General features: G+C 52.3%; 9 protein-coding genes across 9 annotated transcripts; 3 read left to right on the top strand and 6 right to left on the bottom strand.

Moving 5' to 3' along the window:
- Positions 1–1,369: 1,369 nt before the first annotated feature.
- J4E82_001286 (uncharacterized protein) lies at positions 1,370–2,481 on the top strand (the record flags this gene model as incomplete). Its single annotated transcript, XM_051727601.1, has 2 exons — positions 1,370–1,688; positions 1,760–2,481. The coding sequence occupies 2 exons, from the start codon at positions 1,370–1,372 to the stop codon at positions 2,479–2,481; spliced, it is 1,041 nt and encodes a 346-aa protein (XP_051592446.1).
- Positions 2,482–2,887: 406 nt separating this feature from the next.
- On the bottom strand, positions 2,888–3,278 carry J4E82_001285 (uncharacterized protein; the record flags this gene model as incomplete). Its single annotated transcript, XM_051727600.1, has 2 exons — positions 2,888–2,969; positions 3,070–3,278. 2 exons carry the CDS (start codon positions 3,276–3,278, stop codon positions 2,888–2,890), a joined length of 291 nt encoding a protein of 96 aa, XP_051592445.1.
- Positions 3,279–4,879: 1,601 nt separating this feature from the next.
- On the bottom strand, positions 4,880–5,542 carry J4E82_001284 (uncharacterized protein; the record flags this gene model as incomplete). The annotated part of the gene is made up of 1 exon (XM_051727599.1): positions 4,880–5,542. One exon carries the CDS (start codon positions 5,540–5,542, stop codon positions 4,880–4,882), a length of 663 nt encoding a protein of 220 aa, XP_051592444.1.
- A 378-nt stretch (positions 5,543–5,920) lies between these two features.
- On the bottom strand, positions 5,921–7,412 carry DUG1 (Cys-Gly metallodipeptidase; the record flags this gene model as incomplete). The annotated part of the gene is made up of 2 exons (XM_051727598.1): positions 5,921–7,222; positions 7,284–7,412. The coding sequence occupies 2 exons, from the start codon at positions 7,410–7,412 to the stop codon at positions 5,921–5,923; spliced, it is 1,431 nt and encodes a 476-aa protein (XP_051592443.1).
- A 661-nt stretch (positions 7,413–8,073) lies between these two features.
- J4E82_001282 (uncharacterized protein) lies at positions 8,074–10,783 on the bottom strand (the record flags this gene model as incomplete). The annotated part of the gene is made up of 5 exons (XM_051727597.1): positions 8,074–8,168; positions 8,388–8,604; positions 8,995–9,709; positions 9,760–10,700; positions 10,751–10,783. 5 exons carry the CDS (start codon positions 10,781–10,783, stop codon positions 8,074–8,076), a joined length of 2,001 nt encoding a protein of 666 aa, XP_051592442.1.
- A 1,320-nt stretch (positions 10,784–12,103) lies between these two features.
- On the top strand, positions 12,104–14,216 carry J4E82_001281 (uncharacterized protein; the record flags this gene model as incomplete). Its single annotated transcript, XM_051727596.1, has 3 exons — positions 12,104–12,951; positions 13,017–13,587; positions 13,653–14,216. 3 exons carry the CDS (start codon positions 12,104–12,106, stop codon positions 14,214–14,216), a joined length of 1,983 nt encoding a protein of 660 aa, XP_051592441.1.
- Positions 14,217–14,346: 130 nt separating this feature from the next.
- J4E82_001280 (uncharacterized protein) lies at positions 14,347–16,065 on the bottom strand (the record flags this gene model as incomplete). Its single annotated transcript, XM_051727595.1, has 1 exon — positions 14,347–16,065. One exon carries the CDS (start codon positions 16,063–16,065, stop codon positions 14,347–14,349), a length of 1,719 nt encoding a protein of 572 aa, XP_051592440.1.
- A 272-nt stretch (positions 16,066–16,337) lies between these two features.
- J4E82_001279 (uncharacterized protein) lies at positions 16,338–17,450 on the top strand (the record flags this gene model as incomplete). Its single annotated transcript, XM_051727594.1, has 2 exons — positions 16,338–16,568; positions 16,617–17,450. 2 exons carry the CDS (start codon positions 16,338–16,340, stop codon positions 17,448–17,450), a joined length of 1,065 nt encoding a protein of 354 aa, XP_051592439.1.
- A 587-nt stretch (positions 17,451–18,037) lies between these two features.
- Positions 18,038–19,574, bottom strand: J4E82_001278 (uncharacterized protein; the record flags this gene model as incomplete). Its single annotated transcript, XM_051727593.1, has 2 exons — positions 18,038–19,454; positions 19,516–19,574. 2 exons carry the CDS (start codon positions 19,572–19,574, stop codon positions 18,038–18,040), a joined length of 1,476 nt encoding a protein of 491 aa, XP_051592438.1.
- Positions 19,575–19,741: the final 167 nt, after the last annotated feature.

The raw sequence follows: 19,741 nt of genomic DNA, 5'->3' as shown, positions 1-19,741 counted from the left end.
ACTGATGGATTGTGTACATTCCTTTTTTTCATTCGCCTCAAGTGATACCAAATGAGCAAGCTGGATGCTAGGCATATATTTCGTGATGACCAGGACAGCTGGTGTTCTAGGGTTTAACTGCTTGATACATTGGAGCTAGAACACAGATCATGGCATGGTGTCCTGCAGACCGTCGGACGTTATGGCTTATGAAGGCATGTGGACTAGGGCGTCTCAAGCCTACGGTTTCCATGTGTCGAGTGCGCAGCGTGGCAGTGCCCCGTGGGGAAATGTGAGCACGTGCAGCCGGATTTTCAACGTGAATAAGCAGCTCTCTTTGCGGCAGCACTAGACAATGGTGCGGGACACGGTACAATCACAGAGCACATGACATGCGAAGACGCATACGCGGGGTCGTTTGACGTAGTCTGATTTGGCTTGCTGTCGAGAGATCCACTCCATTTATGATACACTTGATCCCCAGCTAACGTCCACTCTATGCTTTCAAGACCTGTCGATACAAAGGAGATGTCGGGTCGCGAGGAGTGTTGGCTTATTTCTGGCCGAGAGCCGACGCGCGCTCATCTTCTAGCTTCTGGTAGAAAGCGTCACGGTGACGGACGGCGGGGACGTGGTAGCCTTGGAAAGTAAGAACGGGAACGGAAGCAATTTTGGCAGTGGGAAGCGCAGTCGCATCGCCAGTGGATGATTTACGTACCGTACCACCAGCCATAGCCGGCAGTGACGCCGAGACCTGCGATTGCCGTTAGCCAAGCTCCAAAGATGATGCGCGCACGTCTACAGAGCTCTCCAAGCCCCAAAAATACGGCACATGCACTGCCAGGTTTCTACGCACCCATGGCGACGGAGAGGTCGAGCACGACCTGTCGTCGGAGCATCTGCAATCCAGTCATTAGCATCCAGCCCACTACCGGCCAAAGCACTCAATGGCAGCACATACGCCGGTGATGGGTTTGACGGCCATTGTAAAAGTCGGTTTCGGGAGAGCGGAGAGTTTTGGGGCGCGGATGCGGGTTGCGGGAGCTGGTAGTCGTCGTCTGCGGCTATCTGAAGTTGTGGTGGTTCGACGGGGAGAAGTAACGGCGGCTGCTGCTGACGTAAGGCAGCCTTAGCGTCCCGCGCCTTGGAAGCTCCCGACTGAAAGACAACGGCAGGCAGTCAGGTGAAAGGAGACAACACCATCGAATACGAGACCGCACGCGCCTTCACGTCTGCTCCCATTGTCAGGGCAGTACTCTGCAACCGATGCGCCCTCGCACTCCCGCCCGCGCTCTTACCTACCGATAAACTCGTCCTTGGAACCACCATCGCGTGCACATTGTCCAGCCACGCCTTCACCCATAGCCGGAATCGCGACAACGAGCAGCATATGCCAGGCATCATACTTTCTCCCAGCGCCAGCAGCGAGGGCGCCATCGCAGGCATGAAGAGAGCACATGATGCGGGAAACGCGCCGACATACGGAGAGCCACATCCCAAGAAGCGGCAAGTCGTTCGGGCGCTGCACCACACGCAGCCCATCCAGCACATCGCCGAACCCATCAGCGCAGAGCTCGATCCCTTTGGCGAGAGCAAAGACTTTTTCGATCAGCAATTGCGCCGCGCAATAGCGATACAATGCAAAGGCGTCGGCTTCGAGAGCGCACGCCCGGACGCGTTGGAGGAGTTCCGGGCACTGGTCGATTCCTGTATGGCTTCACCTTGCGACAGAAACTGGCCATGAGAGCCCGCTGCACTTTTCAGGACTGACTCGTCACAGACATGACCAACTTTCTAGCACAAGTACGGACGTCAATGATCAGCTCGCGGCGCACCGAAACCGTAGCCCACGACTGGATCTACGCCCTCACATCTGCCGGCCTACGCGGCTCGGCTTCCCTCGAACAACATATTGACACAGGTGAAGTTCCACCATCGGTACTGCAACCATACTTTGAACCTCCTGCGCCTCCAGAGGCTCCGCCGCCCGATACCGAGTCCTTGCTGGGTCCTGGTCTTTCCGGCAAGGCGGACAAAGAAACGCGCCGTTATATACCAAAGCATTTCCCCGGTTTCCCATCAAAACACACGTACACAGCAACGCCGGTCTTTACAAAACGCGAAAATGATCCGCGCAAGATCCGGGAGAAGGCGACTGAGGAGGGCATCCTTGCCGAACAGAGTCTTCGAAAACTCATGGCGGCACAGAAGGCGGGCGTCCAGAAACAGAACGTTGGCAAGCGCAAGCGCAGCAGGCGCATGAAGGAGAGCGACCAGTTGTGGCAAGCCGCTATGAAAGACCTGCTCGACGAAGAGAACCAGCGAGAGAAGGAGGAAGAGCGGCGGCAAGCCCAGACGGACGAGTACGACGATGACTGGGATATGCCCCAAGACGCTCCAATACGGCAGCTGACGACCGACCGGAACGTCAACCTTGAGGAAGGCGTACATGTCAACTACGACCAGAAATACTGGAGAAAGTCCGCAACCGGCGCTTCATAGTTCGTAACACCTGAAACACGGCGGCAACATGATTTTGAAAAAGTCGTTCTACTACTGCATTCTGATAGCGAGGCGTTTGGGTATCTGCATTTCGGCCCTAGGGGGCTTAGGCACGCTTCAGGCATTTAAGCGGCGTTGATATTTTATTTCTTTGTTAGAAGTTGTACTATAGTCTGCTCACTCTACTATGCCAGAGCAGTCAGCGGTGACACATAGTGTGGCCGAGGCGAGCATAACATCTTTTCGTCATCAATTGATTGCATATCTTGACTGCATCTCTTCCTGGTCAAATTGTTAGTAATACTCTAGAGCTGAAATTGTGATCATGAAGACATGCACTTGTTGTGTAAACAGGCACTGCATGCGTGACGTTGCACGATGCCATTTCCACCCTGGCGACCTCATTTCACCCCTCAACCCCTGCACCTTCCTGCTTCGCCTTCCACTCTTCCCACGCGGTGGTCTCAACGTTTAATCCTCCTGGACAGCTTGAATTTCATTAGCTATACATCCAACTCCATCAGACTGGCTTTTCGAGCTTAATCACGACGCCAAGACCTCGGGCATTCCACCTCACTCAGCACTTACCGTCTCAGCAAGTGAACTAACGGCTCACATAGTACGCCAGATGCAACCGCCTTCTCCTTCGGCTGCTCTACAAGACATTTGTACTGTACCAATTCCTTCAGCACACAATCGCCCAATTTGACTTTGGGATTCCGTGGCTTGCCGGACGGCAAAGTGTTGATTGACGCTTCCAACTCGGAGACGGGGATCGTTGAAATCGGTGGTGCCATTGCGCGAAGAAAGGTATATCAAGCGGTCTGACTGCGGTCGACTAGAAGACAAAAGAGCGGGGTGGTTGTCTGAACGGAAAGAGGAAGATGAGTAGTGATGGAGCGAAGAGGCTTGGGGAGAAACTGCTGATGGAGGTGGATGTTGAGGATTTGAGCTCGGTATTTTGCATTAACACGACGATCCTAGAATATAATGTATACTAACGTCGGCACAGGTCTTCAGATCTCTTCGAGAGTTTGTTATAAGCGAGGATAACGTGTATGTGTTGTTGTTTACAAAACTAGACCAGATTTTTATCTTTCATTCTCATTGGTGGGATGAAGTACGAATCGATGCTGACTTTGAATAGTACCATTGGCACGAACACCACCCAAACATCACATTTCAATGTCCCGGAGATTGACCGTCTCATTTCTGGCTCAGATTCCCCGATCCTTGAAATCATTTCCTCACCACCAACACAACACCCCTCTGGAGCCGGGAAAACATCACTTCTCTATTTCATGATTGCCCACGCCATACTCCCCCCAACTTTCCGCGCCGTCTCAGTAGGCAGCCAAGGGGTAGCCGTCGTTCTTTTCGACCCACTACATCACTTCAGCATCCTTCGATTAGCAGAAACAATGCTGTCACTCGTAAATTCGCAACTCCTTTCCACAGACCTGGAGATCAATGAACCCCTAAAAGTCGATGTCAAAATCATGGTCAAGACCGCACTCCAACACCTCCATATCTTTTACCCTAAGTCCTGGCCTTCTCTGCTAGCCACTCTTGATTCCCTACCAGACTACCTGTTGAACCAGACGACTCCACACAAGAGTATGCACCACCGTATCCAGTCCATTGTCTTGGAAGACATCGACGCTTTTATCTGGTCGATACGAAACACAAACACTTCTTCTGTCTCCATGTCGTCAAACACTTTGGCAGTGGCATCCACACAACTCATAATCCGCCTCACCAAGCTAATCAAACTACTCTCCTGTGGCGCGGTACTTACATCGCATTCTACCTCACAATCATCATACAGGCCTGCTTTACCTACGTCATGGCCTCAAGGTACGTCGGTCACGCGATTAGCAATCCGCCGTGTAGACGTACCCAAGTTTGCTCCTGCAATCAGTGTTGAAGAGGCTGAAAAAGAGAAACTGCAGCGTTGGGAGGTAGTTAGTTGGGGGCGGTTTGAGTGCTGGAAGGTAGGCGCAGGCGCAAGAGATGGCGAGGGTTTTGCTTTCAGGGTTGGGAAGGCAATCGAGGTGGAGAGAGGAGGTCGAGGGTGAATATGGGGGTATTTTTAGTATGGAGGAGTCTGGCGTTTACGGAGTCTTGATATGATACCCATTGGCATACGTCTAGGAATGGCGATCATCAACATATGGTTGCTGATCAGAAGGCTGGCGAAAGTCGTGATGCATCAAAATACAATTGTCCCTCTATACTGTTTACACATATCGTATGCAATATCCATAGTGTGTTCGTGCCCTATGACCCAGATTTGAGGTCACCCTGCCCCAGAAGGCATGAAAGTCCGCGGTTGTGATCCATGTCTGGTGTAGATGCCTATACAGAATCAACAACGAATAACTGCATGCATAATTGCCTAAGCGTCTCTCCCCCAAAGCACCTTCCTCCTGCCCCTGTCCTCCCTAGCCTCTCGTCTCCTGGTTCCCCACTTCCTCCTTGCCGCCTCATGCTCCCTGTTTACCCTCTCCGCCTTGCCCTCGTTTTTAGCAACCATACCCACAAAGAACTGACTGCAACCGAATTTCTCCGCCAGCTTCACCCGCGTCCATGTATCCGGGTCCTGACTCCTCAGCCTCCTAATCTCAGCAATATCATTCTCGTTGAGATGGTAGGTCTTCTCGTATGGCTGTCGAACAGGCGCAGGCAGGGAGGCAGAAGGGCGCGGTGGAAGGAAACTGTCTGTGTTGAGTGGTGTGCCGGGCGCTGCGATGTGGGAGGATTGCCGTGTGTGCGCCAGTTTTGTTGCGTATTGTTGAGCGGCAGCGTATAACTGTCTTCTCTTATCTTCCTTGGGCAGAAACTTGAGCGGTGTGTGATAGACGTTTGGCGCCGAAGACGGGGGATTGAAGACCAATGTGGGAGCCGAGCGGTCGGGTGTGTAGGATGGTGCTTCGGGGAGTGCGAGCAGTTTTCTGTGCCGCCGGGTTGTGGATTCGAAACGACATTGCGTGAGGGGAAGGAGCGATGGAGTAGTCCGTTGCGATGGACATGCCCGAAGGAGGGATTTACATGTTGACATTGTGGAATTAGGGTTGGGTTTGGCGGGCTGCTTGAGGTGCACGCGTTGGCACGGTGCTGGCCGTCCTGGGTGGAGCGATGCCGAACTTTTTTAGTTGTTCCGCGCCGGGTGGTCAAAGCTGGGGCGGGATCCCATCACCCAACCCCAGAGCACATCCATAACATAGTCAAGATGCGGACACTACGAGCATAGGCGAGGCATGCAGTTTGCCGTTTTAAGAGAAGGTGTATGGCAGAATAAAGTATGCATCGGTCACTTGATCGGACCAGAGTCACAAGAAGAGAGCACGCTGCTGGACGGGTATACGCTTCTTTCGGAAACTAACGATTTACGAACCTACAAGAACTAGACCGGCAGTGTTATTCAAGTGAGCGACTTCTACTCGCGCTTCATCTCTCCTGCAACGTAGTGCAGGTAGGCTCCTAGTAGCTTCGTGCCCTCAATGTAGTTCCTCTTGTCCAGCTTCTCGTTTATCGAGTGAGCGGCGTCAGTCGAGCTACCCATTGGCAGCAATAGGACATTCTTGCCTAGCTCCTCCTGGAAGGTCAAGGTAACAGGGATGCTACCACCCTCTCGGGTCATGTCTGGCTTTACACCAAATACACGCTCGACGGCCTTGGCAGCAGCAGTGTAGTTGGGGTGGTTGGGGTCCTCCACCCACCACTTTCCGCAGTGCACCACGCTGAACTTCATTTTGTTCTTGGACTTGAGCTTGGCAAACTCGTCGTTGACATGCTTCTCAACCAACTTGGTAACTGGGTCGATCTCCATGTTTGGTACTGTGCGAATGGAGAACTTTCCGATGACCTTGGCAGGGATGACAGTCTTCGCGCCCTCGGAGTAGAAAGCACCCTCAATGCCGTGGAGCGACAGCGATGGGTATCGCATCTTGGACTTGAGCGCATCCTCCTTGTTGTCGTGGATCGTGACTTCACCACCCAATGATTCCCGCAGACCGTCCATGGTGAAGGCGATGGGTGGGTAAAGTGCAGCTTCTTGCTCGGTAAGCGGGGCGACGAGGTCATCGACGCCCTTGATGAGAATCTTGCCGTCGGGGTCGACGAACGAGTTCATGATGCGAACCAAGTCGGTCATGGGCTCGTGTGTCATTCCACCGTAGACACCAGAGTGCAGATCCTGACCAGGGCCAGAGACCTCTACTTGGTAGTAGTTGCAACCGCGAACACCGTATGTCAAGCATGGCTTCTCGGTTCCTAGCCAGTAGTTGTCTGAGATGCAAACAACATCTACGTCCTTGAAGAACTTCTTGGCCTCGGCGCGGATAGTGTCGTCCAGACCCTCTGATCCGTTCTCTTCCATGCCCTCGAAGCACATGATCAGGTTGACTGGGAGTTCTACGCCTGCCTTCTGATGTGCCTCAATCGCATTCAACCAGCCAAGAACTGGGCCCTTGTCATCGGTGCTACCGCGTCCGTACATGCGGTCCTTGTCGTCGATGGTGAGGGTGAAGGGGTCGGTCGCCCATCCGTCGGATTTGTTCGCGGGCTGTACGTCGTAGTGACCATAAACGAGAACGTTGAGCTTCTTCGGGTCGTCTCCGTAGCGTCCGAGAAGGCACGGTGGGAGGTCAAGGTGCTCGCGACCAGGCTGCTTTCCGAGCTCGCGGAGCTCAACGGTACCACCAAGCGCCTTGATCTGGTCCGCTAACCAGTGGCCCATCTGTGTGTTGGGTCAGCTGGGACACTGGACAATGCATACGTGCTTTGTAGTTTATTCGTACCTTGACGACATCAGGTCTCCTCTGGTCCTCGGAGCTGATACTGGGGATAGCAACCGCCTCCCTCAGCCTCTCGATGAAGTTGCTCTGCAAGTCGTCTACCTGCTTGAAGTACGGGTCGAGGTGCGCCATCTTGTTGGGTGGGTGATACAGATATGGCCAGGCGGCGTTGGGTAGTCGTTCTGGCGTGTAACGGTCGCAGCGGATAGGTGTTGCGACGAGTCTAGGTGACGGAGACGAGGAGAAGCTTCGTAGATGACAGAAGAGGCTTCTATGGGTGGCTGTGGCGCTTATTCGCGGTCTACAGGCTGAGATGAATCGGGCAGGTGCTCGTTGCTCAAGGGCAAATTGGGTGGGGAGGGGCAAGCGGGGCATCTTTGGAAGGGCACAGCGCCATCAGTCGACTCAAGCTTGTCAAGCTTTCGAGTGGAGCAGCTGGCCCAAGCGTGCCTAGGAGAACATGCACGAAATGTTCCCTGCATATTCTGGCGCGTGTGGTTGTCTCCAGTCTTTATTGTCATTCCAACACCCTGCATGCCATACAATTTGAAGCCGACCTCGCAAATAACAACACACAATGAGCTACAACAGACCGCTATGCAATGCCCGTGCAAATGCTGGAAGACCTCGCTAACGGGAGATACGAAACGTGAAATGGCCTAGACCAGAGTAAAAAAACATGAAACTGCAATATGTATCCTCCATCGTTAACGACATGAAATTACACAAGGTGCGACGTCCGACACGATAGTACCGGAAACATCGGCATCCATCATTCGTTCATCGTCTTGTTCTAGGTCCTACTCTGTGTCGGACTGAGTTCGTCTCCCGCAGCTTGGACGTCGGCTGAAGTACCATCATCGAAGGTGGGTACAGTAAAGGTCATGCCTCCAGACTGAACTTGCTGACCAGATGCCAACGAATCATGACTAGCACTTTGTTCATGGGCTGTTGCCTGCGACGTCGAACTCGAGAAGTTCTGTCCGAAGGTGCTTGAAGATCCAGAAGAAAAGTCTTGCTTGGAGTAGTGGTCCGGTGCCGAGTTTTCATCACCATGAGCAAATGAACGGTCGCCGAAGCCTGGTCGTACATCCGGTGCAGGGTCACTGCTAGCAAAGTCCTTTTCTGCGACGTGCGGGAAAGACCCTGGAACAGCCTGGTCATTTGCCCCATCAAGCCCAAATGAAGTGCCTGCTTCTTTCTTCTCAACGACTGAATGCTCGGGTAGCGCACGCATCGGGGGGTTAGGGTGCTCGTCTTTCTTCAGATGCTCAAACTCGATCAGAGATGAACGCCGTAGCTGGTCAAGCTTCTCCTCGGGGTTCTTCAAAGTTTAAAGTCAGCTCGAGTCTTATCAGGGGATTGCTCAAGCGATGGGCTAGTGAGAGGGAGAGAAATCATATCAGAGAGGAATTCTGGTCAAGAGGCGAGGAAGTCCAGACTGGTCAGAAACACTAGCAGCACACTACTAGGTCTGGTTCCAGTTCGTGGAGGTGGAAGGATTGAAGACGGAAACACAGCGCCCACGACTCTCGAGGTCTCTTCGGTCAGAACATCGGTTTTCGGTGTCAATGGTGCCTCAGCAGTCGGGCTACATCTGGAAAATTGGAGAGGAAAAAGGGTTCGACACAATTGTGGTCGCCATATCGATTGACACACGACGATGCTAGAAGTTTGAGGGTTTGACAGAGGAAAGTGCGCATCGCAAACGTACCCATTCGGTCTGATCCGGCACTCCTGTAGCAGAAGGTAGTTCACCTGCTTGGTTTCTCTCTTCGCCCCAGAACATCGGACGACGGACTGGTGCAGGTGTCACAGGAAGGCTCGGTCGCTCTACTGCAGACGGGAAATCAGTGAGAATAAGGCTCTCGCGACGGTTCCTACGTTCCAATATGGGCGAACTGATATCATCCGTGCCTGTGGTCTGGCGTAGGGACTGGTTCTTGCCCCGTATTCCACTCATGTCCGATATGGCACGAACGTAGCTATCGATACCTGGAACATTATCCCAGGCATTTACGCCACTATGCTGGTAGGACTGCCAACCTTGGTCAGCAAAATTCGAGGCAGAAGCGTTTGCAGGGCTTCTAACTCTATCCACTCCGGTTGGAGCTGTTTTATCACTCTCATCGTAATGTACGGTTGAAAACGCGTGTGTCGGGGACATTACTGTAGGTGTCGGTTCTGGTGACAGGTCTTCAGCAAACACACGCGTCGGCTTTGGCCTGTCCACCTCTTGCTCCCATGGAAAGATAGGCTTAGGCCTCTCGGCAGGTTTGGGCCTGGTTTCTGGGACCTGGTACCACATGTCCCGCGGCGCTTCCGGGTAGGCGCTTGGAGCCTTGAAGAGCGACCGGCTGTCACTGAAAGTGTACGTTTGGGTAGGGAAGTTGGCAGCTTCGGGTCTCGACTGCGCTGGTGGCTCGAACCTGTATCTGTTAGTATGATGCGTAGAGATTTGGTAGCTAAGAAAACGTACTTGGTTGCATCCCACTGCATCTCAGGCGCAGAGAACTTGCGTTGTTCGACCGTAGGGGTTGGCTCTATTATACCTTGGTCAATATTCTGAATCTCATCTCCAGGTTCGGTCATAGGTGGCTCGGTTATAACGGCAGAGGCCTCGATAGGAACAGGAATAGACGAGGAAGAAAGCCCGGAGTCACCATGAGTGCTCTTTGCCTCACCAGCTCGTTGGCCCCCCTTTGCCTTGTGTAAATGTCTCTGATGCACCGCCCACCATCGCGCTACCAGTTCTCCATAGACGCCGTTTCCACCCGCATGGTGGCCTGACCAAGGCTTGTTCTTGCCGATAAAGTGGACAGCGGCAATGTCGCGCTTGTAGTAGCGGTATGCTGGCTCCCATTGGTATTCGGCGTTTGGCGTGCAGTTGTAAGTAAACTTCAATCGTTGCCAGGGACGGTGTTCGAAATACTGGTTCAGTAAGCCTTGATCTGCGCCATCGAAACTGTCACCAGTCGCTGCCATGGTCTGGAGAGCCCAGTATTCGCCCATGTCTGGTTTGATAACCATGACACCGCTGTTGAAAGCATCTGGCCAGCCGATATCTGGCGCTGCAGCAAACGAAGCCTCAATGTCGAACAGCTCGTCCAAGGCCCTCAGAGCTACCACATCTGCGTCGAGGTACACGAGCTTGCGGAACTGCGTCTGTCTCCAGAGAGCAATCTTGGTGAAGGCAAAAGCCAGATCGGGCCGCCCCATGACATAGAGGTTCGCGGGATTGGAGTTTCGTATGCGCTCGACAGGAATCAGGTAATCGTAAAGCGCCTTGAGCTCCGAGATGGTATCAGCCGATAGCGTCTCCATAGTGACGAGCACAGCAAGCTTCTTGGTGGTTCCGGCATCGCGCAGAGAGTTTGCAAGAACGACTGCGCCCGGTAGGTAGGAATCGCTCATAAGAAGCTGCAAGACATGTTAGCTCGCGTGCGCTGGACCACATTCATGTAGCGAACCGTAATGTACGCATCCTCGAGTGGCTGTGCCATCTTGATAGATGCTGAAGAACAGAGAAAGGTGGAGGGCAAGACTCAAGCGGGCGAAGGGTCAGGCCTGGGGAGCTGCGTCTAGAGGAGAGTAGAGCGCGGAGCTTCAAGACAGTTGTGGTAGTTTCCCCGCAGCCAGCAGATATATCGAGGAGGCGCTGCTGATCTGCAGTGCAACTTGTGCCGAACACGAACAGCGGTAAACTGCAGCACGGCAAATCTAAGTACTCCTCAGAGGCACCTGGTGCAAACACTCCCACGCGCACTCGACACTCTGAGTTGTCAAGGTCCCTTATTCGGGAAAGGCGCCTACAATATCTGTTGGGAGATTGTCTGGCACAAACAACCATGGGTCCACGAGCTTAAGGGAGCTTGGACCAAGCCTCGAAGCTCCCGAGACCATGACGCATGCACCCGCTAGTGAGCCGTTCTTTCATCATTGTGCACGAACAACCCGCCGCCCTGCTTTACGTCTGCTTGCTTTTCATCGTAGCCGGTGCTGTCCTCTGCATGCAGTGTGCAGCCCCAGCCTCCCAACGACGTCGTCGGTGCTACGTGGGAAGCCACAACTTTCATTTGCCAATATCGCGCCACCAATTGTCCCCGCATCCATCCCGCGCCTTCATCTCGGCTAGGGATGCCTTGATGCTGCCCAACAAGACAACAACTCATGTGCTTGGGAAGGACTCTGCGTGACCGTTGAAGCGTGTTCTATCATCTTAGGTGTCAGTGTATCTTCCGCACTGGAATTGTTTCGAGCTTTGGGGTTCTCGCGCTGCGCATGTCCCCTTCAAGGTTCGACATCCAACGAGAAGCGCTGGCTCTTTGTGTTCCACTCGTCGCTCGCGTACACTAGCATAGGACTCTTGGAAGCCGCGTACCTCGCAAATTGAGAAGAATGGAATCCCGAGTGCACCACGGATGCATCCACGAGAAGTCGTAGATCTGAACGTACTATACTAGAGTACAGAAGCCGCAGGCTGGGGGTAATCGTAACCCTGCGCTGACTGAAACGAAAAGGGTTGAAGCCATGAAAGTTAATCACGAGTTGAAGTGCAAACCCTCACTGTGTCGGAGAGAACAGCGAGACCGATTGGCTTTCTGGGATCTGGGATGAACCATTAGAGATTAGCGAGTATCTTAGCTCCGATCGATGACAGCATTCATTCCAGCCATGCGGTTTCCCGCCCATTAGTCGAGAGCATTATGATCTTTATTGCAGTTTGGTGGACCCATCGCATGTAAACGCCCGAACAATTCCCCATTGGCAGTTTTTGAAGCTTCATCTTGTCAGCTACAGCCGCTTCACAACGACGTGTCAAGATGACCAAACCACGAGTCATCTACTGGTTTCGGACCGATCTACGCCTTCATGACTCTCCAGCTCTCAAAGCAGCATTGGATCTCAAGCCAGAATGTCTCTATCCCATCTGGACTTGGGATCCGCACTATGTCTATCGCGCCCGAGTTGGCTCTAATCGTTGGCAATATCTGCTCGACTGCCAAACCAATCTCTCAAAGTCGATAACAAAACTTAATCCAAAGTCGAAGCTCTTCCTCATTCGAGAGGCACCGCAAACACTGTTACCTAAGTTGTTCAAGGCGTGGAAGATTACGCACCTGGTGTTTGAAAAGGACACCGATGCGTATGCAAGAGAGCGAGACGAGAAGGTGACAGAGCTTGCGAAAAAGGCCGGTGTCCAGGTTATCGTGAAGACTGGGAGAACGTTATACGATCCTGATGAGTTGGTCAAGCATAACCACGGAAAACCGACAATGAGTATAGCCCAGGTACAAGCTGCAGGAAAGAGAATTGGACTAATTCCAAGACCCATACCTGCGCCAAAATCACTGCCCGACCCAGGAAATACTGATCTGAAATTTGACCAAGAGAAGCCAGAAAGCGAGCCGGATATCAACGCAATTCAGAGAAACGGGGACGAGGCTTCGTACTGTGCTCTAGCAGGACCGAATGGAGACTTTGCAGTACCGACAATGGAAGAGCTGGGCCTAAAGCCTGCAACCACACCACACCGCGGCGGTGAAACAGAAGCACTACAGGCTCTGAATAAGATCATAGCAAACACCGACTATACAGCGACTTTTGAGAAGCCCAAAACCGCACCCACCGCTTTTGAACCCCAGTCAACCACCCTCCTTTCGCCACATATGTAAGCATTGTCTTTGTATGAATGACATACGATACAAGCACTGACTTTGTACACCAATTTTGCAGGCATTTCGGGTCTCTAAGCTGCCGACTCTTCTACTGGCGTTCTCAAGACGTCGTTGACAAGTACAAAGGAAAAGCCTCACAACCACCCACCAGCCTAACAGGCCAGCTACTGTTCCGTGATATGTACTTCGGCGCGCAAGCAGCCCTAGGCTATTCCTTCGGCCAAACCTACAACAACCCGCAATGTCGTTTCATCCCCTGGCATCTACCCTCTAAGATCGATACCAAGTCCAATCTCATCACCGGCAAGTATTTAGTAGACAACGCCGAGGCAGAAACTCATTTACATCGCTGGAAACACGGTCAAACAGGATTCCCCTGGATCGACGCTCTGATGCGTCAACTTGCTCAGGAAGGTTGGATCCACCACCTTGGCCGCCACGCCGTTGCTTGCTTTCTGACGAGAGGTGGATGTTATATTGATTGGGAGCGTGGAGCAGAGGTATTCGAAGAGTGGCTCATTGATCACGAAGCAGCATGTAATATCGGAAACTGGCAATGGCTGTCGTGCACGGCATTTTTCGCACAGTTCTACCGATGTTACTCACCCATCGCCTTCCCACAGAAATGGGTAAGAGATGTTCCTGCACGAGCTGCATGTGAGGCATGCACTGACTTCATACATGTACATTTTAGGACAAAGATGGAGATTTTGTGAGGAAGTACGTTCCAGAACTGGCAAACTTCGATAAGAAGTATATATACGAGCCATGGAAAGCGCCAATTGCAGACCAGAAGAAGTGGGGGTGTTTGGTAAAAGGGGGTGGGTCTGAAGAGGCCGGTGATGGCGCGATGAGAGTCTACCCAAAGCCTATGTTTGACTTTGGAAAGAGAAGGGATATTTGTATCCAGGGCATGAAGAACGCGTATCATGTCAACCTCTATGGGAATTCGCCCCAAGTTCTCGATGGCACATGGCGCAAGCTCTTTGACAATGAAGCAGAGGGACCTACTGAAGGAAGCAAAGGACCACCAGGTGCGATGATAAAGGAAGAAGATCATGAAGATGCAGATGGACATGAAGAGAACATGCATGTGGACGAGCCGCCCAGCCCTAAACAAGCGAAGAAGATGGCGATGCGGAGCGATCAGAAAGCAGGACATAAGAGAGAGGCAAGCCAAGGAACACTGGACGGAATGTTCACAAGAAAGAAGAAGAAAGACGGAGAGATCTTTCCTAACGAGACACACTTTGGGTAGCCGTCTTTTTGAGCAACAAGTCCATTCATAGAGGCTACCACGATACGACAAGCGAGCAGCAATGTATCTGAGCCCGACTCAAGTAAAAAAAAACAGGGGTATCACACACGCACATCATCATTGCCACAACTTAGGCACTTGCTATCCGTCCTGCACCAACGACTGTCCAGAATGCCTCCTCTCTCTTTTCCCTCTCTCCTTTGCTCCCCCTTGAATCGCCCAAACCCCTCTCTTCGGCGTTTACATCTGCTTCAAATTCCAGACGCACGAATATTGGTATCTCAAGCAGATCCTCGTCTTCGTCCAACTCGTCCTCGCCCCCAAGCTCACTAAGGAAGCCCGGAATGACTTCGATAGCCACACTTGTCCAGTTCCTCCCCTTGTCCCAAATTTTTCCTGCTTCGATCTGCCCTGTTTCTGCGTTGATGGTTGAGCGGCGGGGCATGGGTGCGGGAGATGAGGCGAGTGCGTCGTCCCAGACGTCGGTATTGGCGCCAACTTCGAACTGAGGGCATAATATTGTCACGCGGGACTGCACTTTGCCAGGAGTGGTGCTTGAAGTGGCTAATGTGACCTGAATAGGGTCGAAGAGCGGGTTGCTGACGTGTAAAAGGAAGTGTGTCGCGATCCCTGATCGGAGATTGTTGTAATTGAAAGGAGGTTGCGGGGTGGGCATAGAGCCTGGAGGAAGTGGTACGACTGGGTTGGTCGGTGGTAGTGCACGAATGCTGAGTCGGGGAATGTGGTTCAGTGCCAGCAGCTTGATTTTGTACCGAGTTGATGTTATCTTGGACTCGGGTTTGGATAGGATGTGCCGACATGACCGGCATCGTTTCGATCTCTTTGTGCAAAGAAGAGTTGGGACTGGTCGGAGCTCGTTACTGAATTGCACGTAAGGGTCGAGTTGTGCGAGCTTCTGGGCAGGCGACAAAGTACTACCCCACCCGTCCCGCTTGATGCGCTCGATCGCTGCGCTATCTGCTGCAGGGTCATGGGTGACGAGGCCCTCTAGTTCTGACGCAGCCTCTCGCATAGGCGTTGGCTTGTTACGTTTCTGCTTTTTCGCTGTATTCGTCGAGTATAGATTCATGATTCGGGAGTAAGCTGAGGGCGAGGAGAAATTCATTTCCAGAGGGTTCGCCGGCGTCTGGGATTCGAGCTGTGCTTTGTAAAAAGCACCGAGGTTCGAGAAGAGATCGTCGCGGGTCGGTGGTTGGTGGTTTTCTACATCCATGACTGTCGAGTCGCTGGAAGGGGATAACGGGTTTCTGGAATCTCGCTGCCGAGCCTCCAGCTCCTTGCGCCTCTCGCGCTCCTTGTCTCGCTCTTTGGACGTTGGTATTGGTTTTCCTCCATTTGCTATCCGCGCAATCTGCGAATATACGCCCGTGTGCTTCTCAAACTCTATACCCGTCTCTATAGTACTCCAATGGCAGTACGGACAGGCCAGTATGTGTCGATCGGGCACTCCTTGGTCGGCATCGGGATTGTCGAGGAGGTTGACTATGAGAGGCGAAACGCACACAGGGCAATTGAAGCAGTTACGGGTGCATCGATTGCCATCGCTCTTAACCACGGAACTTGGTACTTCGAACAGGCAGTTGGGGCAGTACCAATTCAGCGTCTCTTCTATCACGCACCGTGGACACCGTATTTGCAGGCAATCTTCACAGTAAAGAAGGTGCTCGAGTGGATACAGAGCGTAGTTGGAGCGAGGGTTCTTGGGATCCAAAGTTTCTTCGTCGTCGTCAAAGGCGGCGAGGACATGCGAGGTGCGTTTGGTAGAAGTCGTCGCGTTGCTGTCGAAGCAGTCGCAGGCGTAGTACGTGTAGGGAAAGGCTTGTGCCATGGCGAAGCAACCAGTTCGGATCGGCAGTCAGAACACGGTCACTGCTTCTCCTCTTGTCTAGCCGGCAACCTGTGGGTGTCACGATGTGGGAGTCGTGGTGGTGAACTTCTGGACATGGCGGGTCGATCGCGGTGGAGCCAAACGCCGATTGGTGCAGCAGCTCCAGGGTCTTGACGTATTGCTTTCTCCGTCTTCTCACTCTTGCGCGTCCCTCTTCCACTCCTGCAATATCCAACCCCGTTGCGCCGTCAATTCCTGACCCTGCTGGAACCATGGCGACCTTTTCTGTACGCGCTTTCATTCCACCACTAAGGCGGCGGTGTCTACCCCTCCAGGCGACGCGGCGATATGCCGTACAAGCTCCCGGCGCCCCCATGATGGAGATATTTAGCGGCCAGCAGAAATGGCTGCAGAAAGAGCGGGCAGCAGCAGACAGAGAAACAAGCAGAAGCGTGGACTATCTAAGAGACGAAGTAGCCTCGAGGTTGTGTGAGCGAGTCCTGGTACGACAATTGGTTATCAACAAAGAACAACAGCTAACACAGGCACAGGACATAAACCGCCACTTCCCTAAAGTCCTCGATCTCGGCGCCAACGCATGCAACCTATCCCGCGCACTCACCTTGCCCTCCGAAGACGCCCCGGATAAAGGCCCACGGTCAAAGCGAATTGGAACAATCACAGCGGCAGACTCCTCGGAAGCACTCTTGTATCGCGACGCCGATTTGCCCTTCAACAAAGAGATTGATATTGTACGACAAGTTCTATCGACATCCGAACTGCTGCCATACGAGGCCAACTCTTTCGACGCTGTCTTGAGCAGTCTGAGTCTGCACTGGATCAATGATTTGCCTTCGGTGTTGGCGCAAGTGAACAACATTTTAAAGCCGGATTGCCCTTTCATAGGGGTCATGATGGGAGGAGATAGCCTTTATGAGCTCCGTACATCGTTGCAATTAGCAGAGCTAGACCGAAGAGGCGGCGTCTCTACGCACACCTCGCCACTAGCCGATGTCAAGGATGTGGGCGGTCTACTACAGAAGGCTGGCTTCAACCTCCTCACTGTAGACGTCGACGACATTGTAGTCGACTACCCCGATACATTTTCCTTGATGAAGGATCTACAAGCCATGGGCGAGTCGAATGCTGTACTCGCACGGGAGAAGGGCCCTATACAGAGGGATGTCTTACTGGCCGCTGAAGGTATTTACAAGGAACTACATGGTAACGAAGATGGTACGCTTCCTGCGACCTTCAGGTTGATCTACATGATCGGTTGGAAACCTAGCCCTAACCAGGCTAAGCCACTTGAGAGGGGAACTGGCATGTTCAGTATCAAGGACCACCTAGAGAAGAACACCAAATCTGGTGAAGGGAAGGAGTAAGCAACATATGCGAATGAAAAGCAGAACCTTGAAAGCAACCTACTGTGTTTGTTCACTTTGTGGTCCATGAAACACCATCATTCAAGTCAAACTCAACGTCGACGAGCAACGCGACGATGAAGTCTAAGAAGACTCATGTACGAAGAAGCTCATTCTTTCCAAGTTCCACCTCTAAGCACTACAACCTACCCGTAAGGCATACACTATGTCTTTTTTATCAAAGTTGTGACCCAGATATTTACGTATACCTATCTCTAGGGAGGGTTTTGTAGTTTGGGGTAGAATTTAAGAAACTGAAGTCCTTTGTAAAGTACGTATCGGGATTTCGCATGTGAATCTAGTTGAGCGATATCGTGAATCCCAGTTTACGTTGTGGTACATCTAGTCTCACATAGCATCATCGATAGCTTGGAACTGGTGATTATATACCCTACTACGGAGCTCTTTGTGCAAATACATGGCATAGCGCTCAATGTGCCCTCTCTTGGAGATATCTTATTTGGTCTTGGTGCTAGAAATGGTAAAAGCCGTCCTCTCAGCTCCGCGGCTTGCTTCACATTTTTCAAGCGATTCCCATCATATTCTCGCTAGACGATGAGGCTGGTGCGCGTCATATCGCCCTTGCGCACCTCGCGATCGCAGGTAGCAAGGCCCTCACCGTTCTTGACGACTTCGATCTTGTGGTTGCGCTGAGTATTACAGAAACTCCTATTACGACCAGCCGTGGTGTGGACCGAACGAGTAGCGCCAACGAACTCTACGCCTGCGTTGGACTTTTCGTCAATACACTCACGCGCCATGTGTCCTTCCCCACCACAGTTGAAGCAGATACATGGCTCTTTGGACTTCGGCTTACGACGCGGATGAGCTGATGTCGAGTAATTGTTGCTGTCTCCAGTGACTAGCTTCTCTTGCATGCAATTGCGGGCAATATGACCTGTCTCGTTGCAGCTAAAACAGACTGGGGGCCGACGCTCGGTGGCATCTTTGACTGTGACCGTACAGTTCCGAGCTATATGACCCTCACTTCCACAGGTGTAGCAAGCGAACGCCTTACGAGCCTTGTGAACCTTGACAGGCTTTTCCGGTTTAGAAACAGTGTTTGGGACAAAGGAGCCTTGCAACTTGGCATTGCAATTGCGCGAGATATGGCCCTTATTGCCGCAACTGTAGCACTTGAATGGCGTTTTCGACTTGAGATTTCGCTGAGGAACCTGCCGTACCGAACTAGCCGAGATGTCCTTACAAGACAGGATGACATCAGCCATGGGAGTCGCATCAGGTCTATTTTTGCTGAAAAGACCCGGAGCTACGCTGCCCGCCTGCCTAGCTTTGTCCACGGGCTTTGGGACAGGCCTCTTTGGGCGGACTGTTCCAGCAACAACGGCTTCGATGTATTTGATAGCCCAGACGGTATACTGGTTGGTAGTATTCTGGTAGTACGCTTCACTAGTCTTGACACGAGAGATGAAGAACTTGTCCATGGCATCGCCGAGAGCCTTACCAAAGGCAGCGTTCGTCTCAGCAAGTCGTGAGTACGGCTCGTAGTTGCGGGTCCATGGGTTCACCATCTCCTCGAAGAGACAGTGTAGCAGATGCTCGTAAAGCTCTGGGATCGAAGTTTGGTAAAACTCGATCTCTTGAACAGTAGGGAGAACGTTGTAAAACTTTCCCTTGAGCCGACTATAGACGCGCCTCTTGAGTGACTCGTACTCGAGAAAGTCACAGTGCTGGTAAATGACAGTCAAGATGCTGGAGCTGAGCGTCTCGAAGGCGTCTAGTCCTACAATATCACGCTCGCCAGCTTGCATGTACTTGTAGATCCAAAGAATGGCTTTCTTAGAGCCGTTGGGAATCGTCAAGACCTTGTCTTGCCCATCGATGAGCTTCTTCTGTGCAGTCGGAGAGAAATGAGCCAGCAGCCTTACCGAAGCGCTCTCCAGACCAATGTATCGGTTGCCATCCGGGCCAACGACAATGTTGATCTTAAGGCCTCTCTTTAACCTGTATTGAGAGTTACTACATGTAAAGTCAATGCAAGCAATGACCCATCGAGGAGACTTACTCAGCGAGCTGGTTCAGCGTAAGGGATGCGTCATGTGTGGACCTTCTTACTATTGCCATGTCTACAGCTTCGCAAAGTAGATTGACTGTTGTCTCTTACTCAACGAATCTGCTATTGACTGTCAATAGAGGAACGAGTAAACTGATAGTATATATTCGATCCAAAGAGCTGCATAGTAGTTCAAGTTGTTGAGGGAGTTCGTGCATGGCAAGACAGTAACGTTGTG

This window comes from Alternaria postmessia (assembly GCF_024291825.1).
Source record: "Alternaria postmessia strain BMP 2775 chromosome Unknown scaffold_5, whole genome shotgun sequence".
NCBI lineage: Eukaryota > Fungi > Ascomycota > Dothideomycetes > Pleosporales > Pleosporaceae > Alternaria > Alternaria postmessia.
The sequence above is the reverse complement of the archived record's forward strand: the minus strand, read 5'-3'. Positions and strand labels throughout refer to the sequence as shown.